General features: G+C 46.6%; 1 protein-coding gene across 1 annotated transcript in view; it reads right to left on the bottom strand.

Moving 5' to 3' along the window:
* USP1 (ubiquitin specific peptidase 1) overlaps positions 1-13,403 on the bottom strand; it is a 1,001,653-nt gene that overhangs the window by 947,924 nt on the left and 40,326 nt on the right. Inside the window, exon 3 of the mRNA XM_044086802.1 lies at positions 11,147-11,309. Coding sequence (XP_043942737.1) covers positions 11,147-11,309 — 163 coding nt within the window. The remainder of the gene's footprint in view (positions 1-11,146; positions 11,310-13,403) is intronic.

Genomic DNA, 13,403 nt, shown 5'->3' with positions numbered 1-13,403 from the left:
TCCAGTCCCCTGTTTTCTTTGGAACCAAAAAGAATTTGGAGTAGATTCCGGATCCTTGCTGGTCTGCTGGAACTGGTTGAATGGCTCTTTTTGCAAGCAACTTTGATATTTCTAACGCTGCTTGTTCCCTTTGAGCGGGTGGAACATCTGGAAGGGACTTTTTTGATTGGGTAGGAGAGCGGAAGAATGGAATGGAATAGCCTTCGGAAATGATGGACTGTACCCACTTGTCTTGAGTTAGAGAATGCCAGGCTTCTGGGTACAGTGAAAGTCTTCCCCCGACTGCCTCCGAAGGTGGACAGCCGGGCAACACCTCAGGGATGCTGAAAGGGCTCATCGGAAAAGGTTTCTCGATTGCCTTGGTTCTGCGGACCCCCCTGCCTCTAGGGCGGCATCTACCATTATTGTTCCCCCCTCTGCCTCTAGAGGGGAACCGACTCTGTGCGTCAGGCAAAGCCCCTTGAGATTGCTTGCGGAACCACATCTTTCCACTTTTCTGGCCCTTGGGGTAAGGCCTAGAAGGAGTAGAAAAACGGACTCCGACGGCAGAAAGAGTTTTGCCATCAGTCTCGCACCTTGTCAAGGTTTCTTTCACTTGAGGACCAAAAATGGACGATCCGTCAAACGGGGAATTAGTGAAAGACGTCTTAAAGGGGTCCGCAAAATTGCATAGCCGCATCCAGGCATGCCGGCGCAAGGCCACACCTGTACCTGCGGCTCTGCTCGCTCCATCAGCCGCATATGAAAGGAGGCGCATGGAGGAGTTTGCTATAGAATTTAGGGTAGCCAGCTGAGCGTTCATCTTGTCCTGAAAACCCGCAGCTGTAGGATCCTTTAACATCTCACTAGCTTCCTTGATCAAGTCTCTTTGAAGACGAGTGAAATGACGGAGGTAGTTCAGCGAACGCATTGAAAAGGTCGCTGACGAAAACATCTGCTTCCCGTACCTGTCCATAGACCTAGATTCCTTGTTAGGGGGATGGACAGGCACTGAAGGATCAGCTAGTTCCTTCTTAGTGGCAGCAGCTACCACCACAGCATCCACAGAGACTCCCTTAGTCAGAAATTGCTTGTCTGCTGGTGCTGTAATAAACTTTGAAGGTCTCCTGGGGGTGGGGTCCACAGAGTCAGGAGCCGTCCAAGCCTTTTTTGCTACCACCTGCATAAGGGGGTCAAAGGGGGGGGGGGACACCCAAAAGGTGGAAGGGCGAGAACCGAACGCCTCAAAATACACAGATTCATCCTCCGAAGGGTTAAGGGCTGGCCAATTTCCCCTCTGTCTCAAGATCTCCAGGATGTCTGCAAAGGAGACATCTTCAGAAGGGGAACGGGGGGAACCCTCAGAATCCTCTAAATCCGTGTCAGAGGTGACAGACTCAGGTGAGTCTATGTGCTTCCTCTTGCACTTTCTCTTCCTAGAGGGCTCCCTGCCAATTCAGGAGAGGCCTCGGAAGAGGATGAGATCCCCACAGGGGATTCTTGAGGAGCTGGCTCTCTGCGGTCTGGGATGAGGGAGTGAGTAGACCTTACCTGAGGCACCGAGGAGGGAGGGGCGGACGGAGCAGACTGTGGAGTTGAACCAGGTTCCAACACACTCCGCATGACCTCAGCACCCTGTCAGGCAGAGCCAGAGGTCCCCACTCCAGCTAAAATCTCCCTCGGCACCGACAGTGATGGTTCCGAGGCCGATGTCGGAGCCGAACTCACCAGCGCCGAAGCGCCGAGAGGGAGAGCGGGGTCGGACAAGGGTCCAATGCCACTCACCCCCTCGGAGCCGACGAGGGAAGCCCGGCGCCGAGAATCTTCCAAAGAAGAAATCGGAGCCGACGACAGCGCCAAAGACAACTGTATCGGCTCCGACGCTACCACAGTCTCGGGTCTGAAACGCCCCGGCTCCGAGCTCAAAGGAGTCGGAGGAGGAACATTTTGAGAAATAGGATTAAGCATCGACTGATGAGTCGGGCTCTGAAGCATTTGGGCCAGTGCCTCGGACTTAAGAAGTTGACTCACTACCCTCTGAAGGTCATGGTCAGAAAGTCTTGATGACCTAGAGGAGTGAGATCTATGGCTCCGTTCAGACAGCAAGGGAGATGCTGGAGCCGAATGAACGGAGCCAAGGGACGGTGACCTGGACCTCTTCCTAGGTGTCGGTTCCGATAGTCTGATCGGAGCCGACTCAGAGATTTCCACTACCAAGGCTCCAGCCGGAGCCGAAGGAACCACAGAAATAGGAGTTCGAGTCTCATCGGCTCCAGCCGGAGCCGATGTTGTAGCAGACTTCGATGTCTTAGGTGTCGACTCAGTAGCTGGAGTCGAAGACCTAGAAGCCTTAGAAGGTTTGCCCGAAGAAACAGTCGGGGGACCCTCAGGCTTTAGCAAGCCCCGTAAAATGAGCTTATTTTTTCTTTCCTGCAGGACTCTAGGGCTGAAGCCATGGCATACAGCACAAGAGTCCTGCAGGTGTAAAGGTCCCAGGCAGTACACAAGAAGTGTGACCGTCTGTCAGAGACATTTTCTGACAGCACGAGTCACACTTCTTGAAGCCTGAGACCTTCGAATCCTTAGACATTTCAAGGAACAAGTGCAATCACACACAAACACAAACTTACACTATTGACTAAAATAAAACTAATTTAAACTAATAAGTTTAGATAGTCTTAAAAAATCTTTAAAAGTCCCTACCAAAACACATACACTCCAGGAGGGATGGGAGTGCCCGAAGGCCTAAGGGAAGAACATACAAGTTCTTGTGGTAAAAAGAAGAGAAAAACAAGGAGAAAGGGATAAAAATCCTTTAAAAGTAAGGGGATACTGGTGAAAAACTAATTTAAAGGGGTTTTTTAAAGTTTTTAAACTGTTTTCTACACTAACCTGAAGCCGGTTGAAGCAACACACCTCGATAGCTGTAGCGGCAAACGAGATCTGAGGTATTACCGCCTAGCATTGTGGGATATAAGGGGAGCCTCGAGCCGGTGGAACCAACTCTCGAGCTTTAGAGTGGCAGGAGCCGAGGTCGGCTCCGAACCCATCCAGCAAGAATGAAGGCGAGATGGACAACTTAACATCTAAAAGTTATACTAGGTAAATAACAGGGGTCTAAAGATTTGTGAAAATAGAAAATATTTTCTACTAACCTGCCAGAGCCGGTAGAAAAGCACCTAGTCAGCTAAGCGGCAAACGAGATCTGAGTAGTTACCACCTAGCATTGTGGGATATAGGGGAGCCTCGAGCCGGTGGAATTCGCTCTCGAGCTTTAGTATTGGCAGAGTCGGAGCCGAGGATCGGCTCCGAACCCATCCAGCAAGAATGAAGGCGAGATGGACAACATATAAAGTTATGCACTCATAACATTCCATCTGCGTTATCCACGTTCATTCTTCAAATGAGTTTAGAGCCAACCCTTGGTACCAACTTGGCTGTTTTTTCTCGCTTGTGGAATGCTTAAAGTTCAAGCTCCTCCCTTACCCATAATGCACTAGTCCCCGAACATACTTCAGATATCGTTTGCTGACCATTTAAAATATATAGTAAATAACAGATAGAAAGGATATACGAACAGCATCTGGAGCTCAAAAGAAGGAACATCGGTTCCTTTAGCATCTTGTAATCCTTCCAAACGTCAAACTGGTGTGGGGGTGGGCTTGGAGGGATGCGAATTGAAGAATGAAAATGGACAACACAGACAATGTTATGTCGAGTAGATAACTTCATCGATGGAGAACTCTAAGGAAGGATATTCCTGAGCACCATTGAGCAGAAGGCTACTCTTCCCCTAGAGACCAGATCCAATTTGTAATGAGCAATGAAGATATGAGGGTTACCCCAAGCTGCAGTTGCACAAACATCGTCCAAGGAAGCTCTGGATAAAATACAGAAGAAGTTGCCAAAGACCTGGTGGAATAAGCTTTTGGTGGTTTTGGTAAAGACAAGTCCAATTTATTATAAACAAAGTTAATGCAATCAAATCAAGTTAACCATTTGGCTAAGGTCACTTTAACTGGTTTGCCCAATTTTGAATCCGAAAAGGAGACAAATAATTGATCTGAGTCCCTGAAATTTTTGGTCCTATGTAGATAAAAATGTAGCTATCCGTGCACATCTGACAGGTGCAACACATACTCTCCTTTGTTTCTGAAATTTGGGAAGAAAACTGGAAGGTTTATACTTTGACAGATATTGGATTCTGACACCTCCTTAGGAACGAAGGCTGGGTTGTTTAGTAAAGATACCTTATCCTTATGAAAAAACAAATAAGGAGGCTTAGAGACAGGGCTTGACGTTCTGAGACTCTTCTAGCAGACGTGATGGCCACTAAAACTACAGACTTCCAAGTTAAATTTTTTTTTTAATAGTTCAAATAGAGACTGGGTCAAAGACTGTAAAATCAAAAATTCAGATCCCACGGGGTGGGGGGGGGGGTGGAATTACTCTTTATATGCAGAACCTTTCTTCTTACACCTCCTTTTAAAGGCCTTACAAAGTTTAAGAAGCTAAAGACAAAATTATTTATTCCAATAAGAAAATTGGAAATGGCAGAAAGTTGTACTTGTTGAAGAACTGGCACCTTCATTAAAAATTGTAGGCAAAAACACCACGACCCAGCATACTCCAAGGTTTATCACTGAACAGAAAAGTCACAGCACACAAGACAGTTTAATAGTTTGAGCGCTTTTGTTCCAGTAAAGCAGATCTTCCTCAGAAACAATGTAGCAACTTCATGCATTCCTTAAAAAAAGCCAAAAAGGCACCGAGCATTACAAAAATTACACACACATAAATGGTTAAAACACATAGAAAAGGCTGAATCAACGTGATGTACAAGTGAACAAAATAAGAAGTTATGTACCTACCATAACGTTCCATGTTAGTTGTCTTCTCTCGACTTCTTTCTTGCTTGATGGGTTCGGAGCCGATCCTCGGCTCCGACTCGGCACTTGCTTTAGCTCGAGAACTCCTTTTACCAGCTCGAGGCAGCCCCATATCCCATGATGCAAGGCGGTAAGTACCCAGATCTCGTTTGTTGACAAAGGGCAATAACACCAAGCATAAAATACTTCCCAAAGGAAGAAGAAACTTACAGATGGAAAAAGGACCAGGTCTGAATGGTCTTTAGCATAATAGTTTCTTATACAAGGTCTGTCCAGGCCAGGGGAAGGAGGGAGGGTCGCAAGAAAGAAGGCAGAGAAGACAACTAACAGGGGACGTTATGGTAGGTACATAACTTCTTAATGTTAAGTTGTCAATCTCGCCTTCTTTCTTGCTTTATGGGACCGCCTGCCTAGCACCTCTATCCTGGGTGGCTCAATGGAACAAACTCTTGAGGACTGTAGAGCCAAAACTGGCTCTGTCCCTGGAGGCCAAGTCCAATTTGTAATGGGAAACAAAAGTGTGAGGAGTGGCCCAAGTGGCCGCTGCACAAATAGTGTCCAAAGGAAGTCTAGCTTGAAAAGCTGTAGAAGTAGCTAAACTCCTAGTTGAATGTGCTTTAGGTTTTGAGCACAGCTGTTTTCCCTGAGCGATAAATTTCAGTGATGACCGAAGAAAGCCATCTGGACAAAGTCACTTTAGAAACAGGAAGGCCTTTTTATTATCCGCATAGGAAACAAAAAGTTGATCAGATTTTCTAAATTTTTTGTTCTGTCCAAATAATATCTAAGTTGACGATGGACATCAAGATAATGTAGCTTTTGTTCAGCTCTGTCTGAATAGTTAGGGAAAAATACCGGAGATCAATGGATTGATTCAAATTGTTCTTTGAAGCGACCTTAGGTAAAAAGGTTGGGTTAGTTCTCAAAGATACTCTGTCTTTGTGAAAAACCAAATAGGGGGGTCGAACCGAAAGAGCATGAAGTTCAGACACCCTCCTGGCAGATGTAATAGCCACTAGAAATAACGTTTTCCAAGAAAGATATTTCAGGGAACAAGAAACAGCTGGCTCGAAGGGGAAGAATCAAGGATGTCAGCACTAAATTTAGATCCCACTGAGGAGGAGGATTCCTGATTGGAGGTTTTAGTAGGAAAATTCCCTTCAAGAAGGCCCTGCAGAGCCTATGGGACATAATATTATGATCTGCTATCCCGACATGAAAATTGGAAATAGCAGCCAATTGAACTCTGACTGTGGAAGAAGAGGAGCCTGCATGAAAAATCTCTGCTAAGAAGTCCAGAACTGCCTGAACAGGGGCAGTAAAAGGATCAATATTTTGGGCCTTAGCCCAATAAGAGAAACGCTTCCATTTGCTTGTGTAAATCCTCCTGGTAGAGGATTTTAGTGAAGCTACTATGATGTCTCTAACTGGGTTAGAGATCAAAGGAAGCCTGGCTAAGGAAGGAAGTGGAGCAACCATGCTGTGAGGTTGAGAGAAGGGATTGACCGGTGCAGCTGACCGGATTGGTGAATCAGTAGATCTGGCACTGGGTCCAGATGCCACGGCTGCACCAAAAGGTGATGATGGAGGAACGGGAACCAAACTTGTCGAGGCCAGTAAGGGGCAATGAGAATCAATTTGGCTCTCAAAACGGTAGCTTTCTGGATCACCTGAGGGATCAGAGGAAATGGAGGGAAGGCATAAAGAAGTCCCTGGGGCCAATCCTGGGTCAGAGCGTCTCTGGGGGGATGGCCTGATAGAGGGAAGAGGCTGAAGAAGTCTGGACATTTGCTGTTTTGGGGTGTAGCAAAAAGATCGCAACATGGACGACCCCATTCCAGAAAAATCTCTTCCGCTATAGATTGCTTGAGAGACCACTCGTGAGGCATGAGGATAGCTCTGCTCAATCTGTCCGCTATAATGTTGGTTTTCCCAGGGATATGCGTTGCTACCAGAAACCGATGAGAGGAGATCGCCCATTGCCAAAGTCTGAGCGCTTCTCGACACAAGGGGTAGGACTTGGTTCCGCCCTGTTTGTTGATATACCAAACTACAGACATGTTGTCTGTGTGGACTGCAATTGTCTCTACGGGAAGAAAGTCGTTGAGGGCTTGCAACGTTAAAAGCACTGCTCTCATCTCCAGGATATTTATGTGCAGATGGTACTCGAACGGTTGCCACGTCTCATGAACCATCCTGCCCTGATAATGACCCCCCCACCCGATCAGGGAGGCATCCGTGGTGACAGTGGCTATCGGGGACGGAGGTACAAAGCACCTGCCTTGGTGAACCTGAGACGATGTGATCCACCAAGCAAGATGCTCTTTGCATGTCTGTGTCACCAGAATCTGGTGACGCATTGGAAGTTGCTGGTATGACCACTGTGTGAACAGCATCCACTGAAGAAGGTGCATGTAGAATCGAGCCAGGGGAAGAAGAAGAGTAATGGCCGCAGCCATGAGACCTAATACCTTTAGAACCATTCTGGCCTGTATTTTCTTGCTGGCCAGAATGATCCTGACATGAGTCTGAATGTCTGAAACTCTTTGTTCTGTAAGGGTAGCTGACATCCGAACAGTGTTTAAGTTTGCGCCCATGAAGGTAATAGACTGGCAGGGCGATAAGGATGACTTTTCGAAGTTGATTGAGATGCCCAAATGAGAACAAAGGTCTATTGTGTAATCCCTGGCTTGTATAAGCTGATGCCTGGTGGTGGCTGACAGGAGCCAGTCGTCGAGATACGGAAACACCTGGAATCCTTGACGTCTCAGGTGAGCCGTGACCACTGCCATGCATTTGGTGAACACTCTGGGGGCTGTAGTGAGACCAAAGGGCAGGGCTCTGAACTGGAAATGACTGGACCCCAGCCGAAAGCGGAGAAATCTCCTGGAGCGTCTGTGAATTTTGATGTGATAGTACGCATCCTGAAGATCTATTGAGCACATCCAGTTGTCCTTCTGTAAGAAGGGCAGAATTGACTGAAGAGTGAACATTCGGAATCTTGTCTTCCTGACAGACTTGTTGAGTCTGCTGAGATCCAATATTGGTCTCCAGTCTCCCGTCTTTTGGGGACCAAAAGAACCTGGAGTAGATTCCGGCTCTGAATGGTCTATTGTAACTGGCTGAATGGCTCTTTTGCAGTAGTTTTGCGATTTCTAACTCTGCAATGTCCCTTAGACCGGTGGTACATCTGGAAGGGAATTTGAGGGGAAAGGACTTTCCTCGAAAGGAATTATGTAACCCTTGGATATGATCGACTGTACCCATCTGTCTTGAGTGAGGGAATGCCAGGCTTCTGGGTACAGTGATAATCTTCCCGACTGCCTCCAACGAGGGTCAGCCGGGCAACACCTCAGGGATGCTGAATGCGCTTTTCAGAGAGACGCTCCCTGTTTCCCTGGTTCTTCGGACCCCTCTGCCTCTAGAGCGTCTGTTATTGTTACCCCTCTGCCTCTAGGGGTAAACTGACCACGTGAATCCGGCGTGACTCCTTGGGATTTACGGAAGCACATCTTCCCACCCTTCTGTCCTTTGGGATAAGGCCTAGAAGGGGTGGAAAAACGGACTCCAACAGCAGAAAGAGTCTTGCCGTCCTGCTCGCACCTGGTCAAGGTTTCCTTCACCTGAGGGCCAAACAAAGCTGACCCATCAAAGGGAGAATTTGTGAAGGACGCCTTAAAGGGATCCAAAATCACATAGCCGCATCCAGGCTTGGCGCCTAAGAGCCACACCTGTGCTCTTGGCTCTACTGCTCCATCCGCAGCATAAGATATTAGGCGCATGGAGGAGTTTGCAATGGAATTGAGGGTTCCTAGCTGAGAAGCAATTTTTCTTGAGCCCCTGCAGCTGTAGGATCCTGAACTACTTCTCCCAGCTCCTTCAGGATATCCCTTTGGAGTCTGGTGAAGTGACATAGGTAATTCAGCGAACGCATAGCAAAGGTCGCTGAGGAAAACATCCGCTTACTGCCTATCCATGGTCCTAGAGTCCTTATTAGGAGGATGGACGGCACGGAAGGATCTGCAAGTTCCTTTTTGGTGGCCGCAGCCACCACCATGGCATCAGCGGGACACCCTTAGTAAGGAATTGTTTGTCGCTCGGGCAGTGATAAATTTAGAAGGCCTCCTAGGGACTGGCTCTACAGAGTCAGGAGCTGCCCACGCCTTCGTGCAATCACCTGCATAAGGGGTCGAAGGCAGAGATACCCAGGAGGTGGAGGGCCGAGATCCAAACGCCTCTAGGTATACTGACTCATCCTCAGAGGGATTGTTGGTGGGCCAGTTTCCCTCTGTTTCAGAAGTTCTAGGATGTCTGAGAAGGAGACATCCTCAGAGGGGATCTAGGGGATCCCTCTGACTCATCAAAGTCAGTATCCAAGTGACAGACTCGGGGAGTCTACATGCTTCCTCTTACAAGTCCTCTTCCTAGGAGGATCTCCCGAAACATCAGGAGAATCCTCGGAAGAGGGGAAATTCCCAATGGGGAAACCTGAGGCGGAGGATCTCTGGGTCCTGTAGCAAGAGAAGTGGCAGAGATGTCAACAGGTACTATAGAGGGAGGAGCTACGGGAACAGACTGCTGACTGATACCAGTGGCCAGTACACTCTTCATCACCTCGAATGCTCCCCTCCCAGGCAGGTCCGAGAGAACCCGCTCCAAGAGCTAGGAACTCCAGGGACCACCGAAGGGAAGTCTCCGAGGGAGATGTCGGAGCCGAGCTCACCAAGGCCGAGGCTCCAAGGGAAGAGCGGGTTCGGACAAGGGTCCGATGCCACTCACCCCTCGGAGGAGACCATGGAAGCCCGACCACGAATCCCTCTAAGGAAGGTCTCAAGAGGAGATAAGAGTAGAGGCTGAAGGAACAGAAGGGGTATCCGTCCTCCAGCCGTAGCAGTAACCATTCCCGAAGACTCCAACTCCAAGCTCTGGGGTAGAGTTGAAGGAGGAACTGTAACGGGTGTGGACCAACAGTCGCCTGTTGAGACGGACTGTGTAACATTTGGGCCAGTACCTGTGACTTGAGTAATCTACTGACCACTCTCTCTAGGTCATGATCTGACAACCTGGATGACCTTGAAGATCGGCTCCGATGGCTCCGTTCCGATAGAAGAGGTGAAGCCGGAGCCGAAAGTATCGGCTCCAAGGAAGGAGACCTCGACCTCTTCCTGGAATGGGCCATCGGAGCCGATACAATAGATCCTGTCGGAGCCGACAGGAAGCCTCGATGTATCGGCTCCAGCCGGAGCCGATACAGCCACCAAAGTAACGGTGTCGGAGCCGATCGGAGCCGACACCGATGCCTGTGCCACATGGGTGTCGGAGCCGATCGGAGCCGACATCGAAGTGGTCAATACAGATTCGGCACCGATAGCCATCGGTGCCGAAGGCTTTGTCAAGCTAGAATCGGCTCCAGCCGGAGCCGATCTCGACTCAGTACGAGTCGGAGCCGAGGCCGCAGGCTTAGGTACAGAAGCCTGGGCCTTGGAAGGTTTTACTGATTTTGGTGGAGCCGACTTAGCCGGAGAGCCCTCCGGCTTAAGAAGGCCCCAAAGAATCAGTTTATTCCGTCTCTCCTGCAGGACTCTCTGGCTGAAGGAGTGACAAATAGCACAGGAGTCCTGCAGGTGAAGAGGGCCCAGACAATACAGGCAAGAAGTGTGACCGTCTGTCAGAGACATCTTCTGACAGCACGAGTCACACTTCTTAAAACCTGAGACCCTCTCCTTTGACATGGTGCTAAAAAACACACACACACACACACTAGTCAAAATTAAGTTAAATAAAATACCAAAAGGTATTCTATAAACCAACACACACACACCCTAACAGGGGGGGGATGGGATAGGGAAAAGATTGACTAACAAAAAATTAAAGGAGACAGGGAATTTCTGTCAGAAAAGGTACAAATTAAACTTAAAAACTATCAATAAAAGGTTTTTGACTAAAAAGGAGCTTAAATATCACAAAAGTGAACAACTTACCAGGAGCTGGTAAAAAGAAGACCTCCCAAGCGAAGCGGCAAACGAGATCTGGGTACTTACCGCCTTGCATCATGGGATATGGGGCTGCCTCGAGCTGGTAAAAGGAGTTCTCGAGCTAAAGCAAGTGCCGAGTCGGAGCCGAGGATCGGCTCCGAACCCATCAAGCAAGAATGAAGGCGAGATTGACAACTTAACATCCACTGATAACTTGAAATAAAATCAATGTCCTTTAATATGCGAGCTACAGCAACAAAATCTGTAGTTGTTGCAAGGTACTGTAGCAGCACATGTACTAACATCATCCACTCTCTTGTCGTCCTGATAACACAAGTTCCTTAAGGACCTCTCATTCTTAAATGAGAACCCTGTGTGATCACCCACTATTTTTCTGATTTCAGTACTGCTAGTGAGTGTGGGCCAATATTTCTTGACTATATCAGTAAATCTATTAAGGTTACTGCTATAATACAACAGCATACACATAGCATTATGTTCAATAATTTGTATAGTCATGTCAACACTGCCACCTGCAAAATAGGGCTTAGCTGTTGTAGTGCACAAATCACTGATGTTATTATGGATGTTATCCACTTCTCGTCTATTATAGCCTCTCTCTTGAAGCCTATCCTTCAAGGCAGTCAAATCTGCCTCAAAACTTGTGTGTTCAGGATTCAACCTGGACATAAGCATGCCCTGCCCTTTCACAATGTTTTTTAAAACATGTCCTGGGTGTATGTTTCTTCTATGCACTAGATTATTCCTTGTGGTGAAGCGTGGTGCTAAATGACCCACAAGGTTTTCTAAAAATCTTAACGTCCAAAAAGTCCACTTCATTAACCACTACTTTCACTTCAAATCTTAAAAAAAGGCGTGCTGTTGTTAATATGTTCTACAAAAGAGCCCAAATCAATCCTACTGCCATCCCATAATAAAAAAAGGTTATCCGTAAACCTTCTATAAAAAGGCCACATGTTGTCTTACATCCAAATTTTAAAAAAAAGTATTTTTTTCCCATTGGGCCATGACGAAATTCGCATACCTCTTCACCATGAAGTACCCATGGCGACCCCTTCAGTTTGCAAATATAGCTGTTGACCAAATATTAAACATGTTTTCAAGCACAATCTCCAACAGAAAACAAACCACATCAACATTCAGACTGACTTGTGATCTATGTTCTAATAAATATTCATGCACCATATCTATACCTATTAAACTGGGTAATACGGTGAACAATGCACAAACGTAAATCGTAACCAATAGCCATCCATCCATTGACCGCTAATCTTGTTCGATAAACATATATAATTCTTATAAAAAATGTTTTGAATCTCTCAAAATGTATTTGTTGCCACTGAGAACTGGTTTTAAACTTTTGTCAATGTAAATGTAAATGGAGAGTGGCTCAGTACACCACCCACAGCCCAAGACAATGGGACGGAATGGAGGTTGTGTGGGATGTTATTACTGCTACACAACAACATATCATACAATAGTCTCTAACCCTCAAGACAATTGTATTGACAGTAGTCATATCAATCAAATTTGTGTTGTTCAGCATGTTACACATTGACCCACGCTATAAAAGGCCTTTATCTGCTGGTTTGATAACATCATCACTTCACAAATGTTCCAATGCTTCTTTTTCACGTACATCCAAATTTGAACCTTTAACATAATTTCAGACGTAAAAATCCTTCTCGCACATTACAAAATGCCTCTACCGTGGGGTGATAAGTACTAGGTTTTTAAAAACATTGGAATGAACAACATTATCACCCTTAAACTTAAATTTCAGCATGGCTGACCTGGCAACCTTTTTTAAGTCAATAACTGAAGCAATAGCACTAGATTGTTGTGTGGGAATAAATGAGTATCCTTTGTTAAGAAGAAATAACTCACCAGAGGTTAAAGTTTTAGACGAAATATTCCACACTAAGCTTTGTCCTGCTGCTGCCACATTTTCTTCACTGTGCGCAAGTTCCCCGTTTCCTGCTGAAACTTGGTTTCAGTCTCCCTCTGCTCTGTGAAAGGTTTCTTGTTGTTCATTCTTCTGTTCGACTGTCCTTTGTAATGCAATGGGAAACCAATGAAAAACCTGTGTGTTATCAGATGCCCCTTCATTATCAACACACACTGGTATGTTACCGACCACAGGTTCAGGTTGAGCACTGGTACTATTTAAGACAGGAGGTGCTAATGTCTTCGTTGCATTAGATTTCCTTCTAGCTCCTAATTCAGTAGCTAAAAGGGGGCGTGTATTACTTGCATTCATCGTAACGCCTGAAGTAGAAAAAGCTGATGAACCACTGTCAATATATGGGAAGCTGTAGCATTAATAGCAGTTGCTCTGTCATCATTAATACCCACTGCAGCACCCAAACCATTAGACCTTGGCCACACAAAAACATAACCGTTAGCAAAATCCTTCCTGTCTCTTTCCAACTTCTTAAATTTAGCTTGAATAAGCCTCTTCTCATATAAAAATAACAGACTCAATGAGGCCACCCATCTTTTCATCAATTAAATCTGCTGGAAACTTCATATAAATGTT

Source organism: Protopterus annectens, chromosome 10.part0, assembly GCF_019279795.1.
Source record: "Protopterus annectens isolate FY-2018-M chromosome 10.part0, PAN1.0, whole genome shotgun sequence".
Taxonomy (NCBI): domain Eukaryota; kingdom Metazoa; phylum Chordata; order Ceratodontiformes; family Protopteridae; genus Protopterus; species Protopterus annectens.
This window is presented reverse-complemented; position numbering and strand designations above follow the sequence as displayed.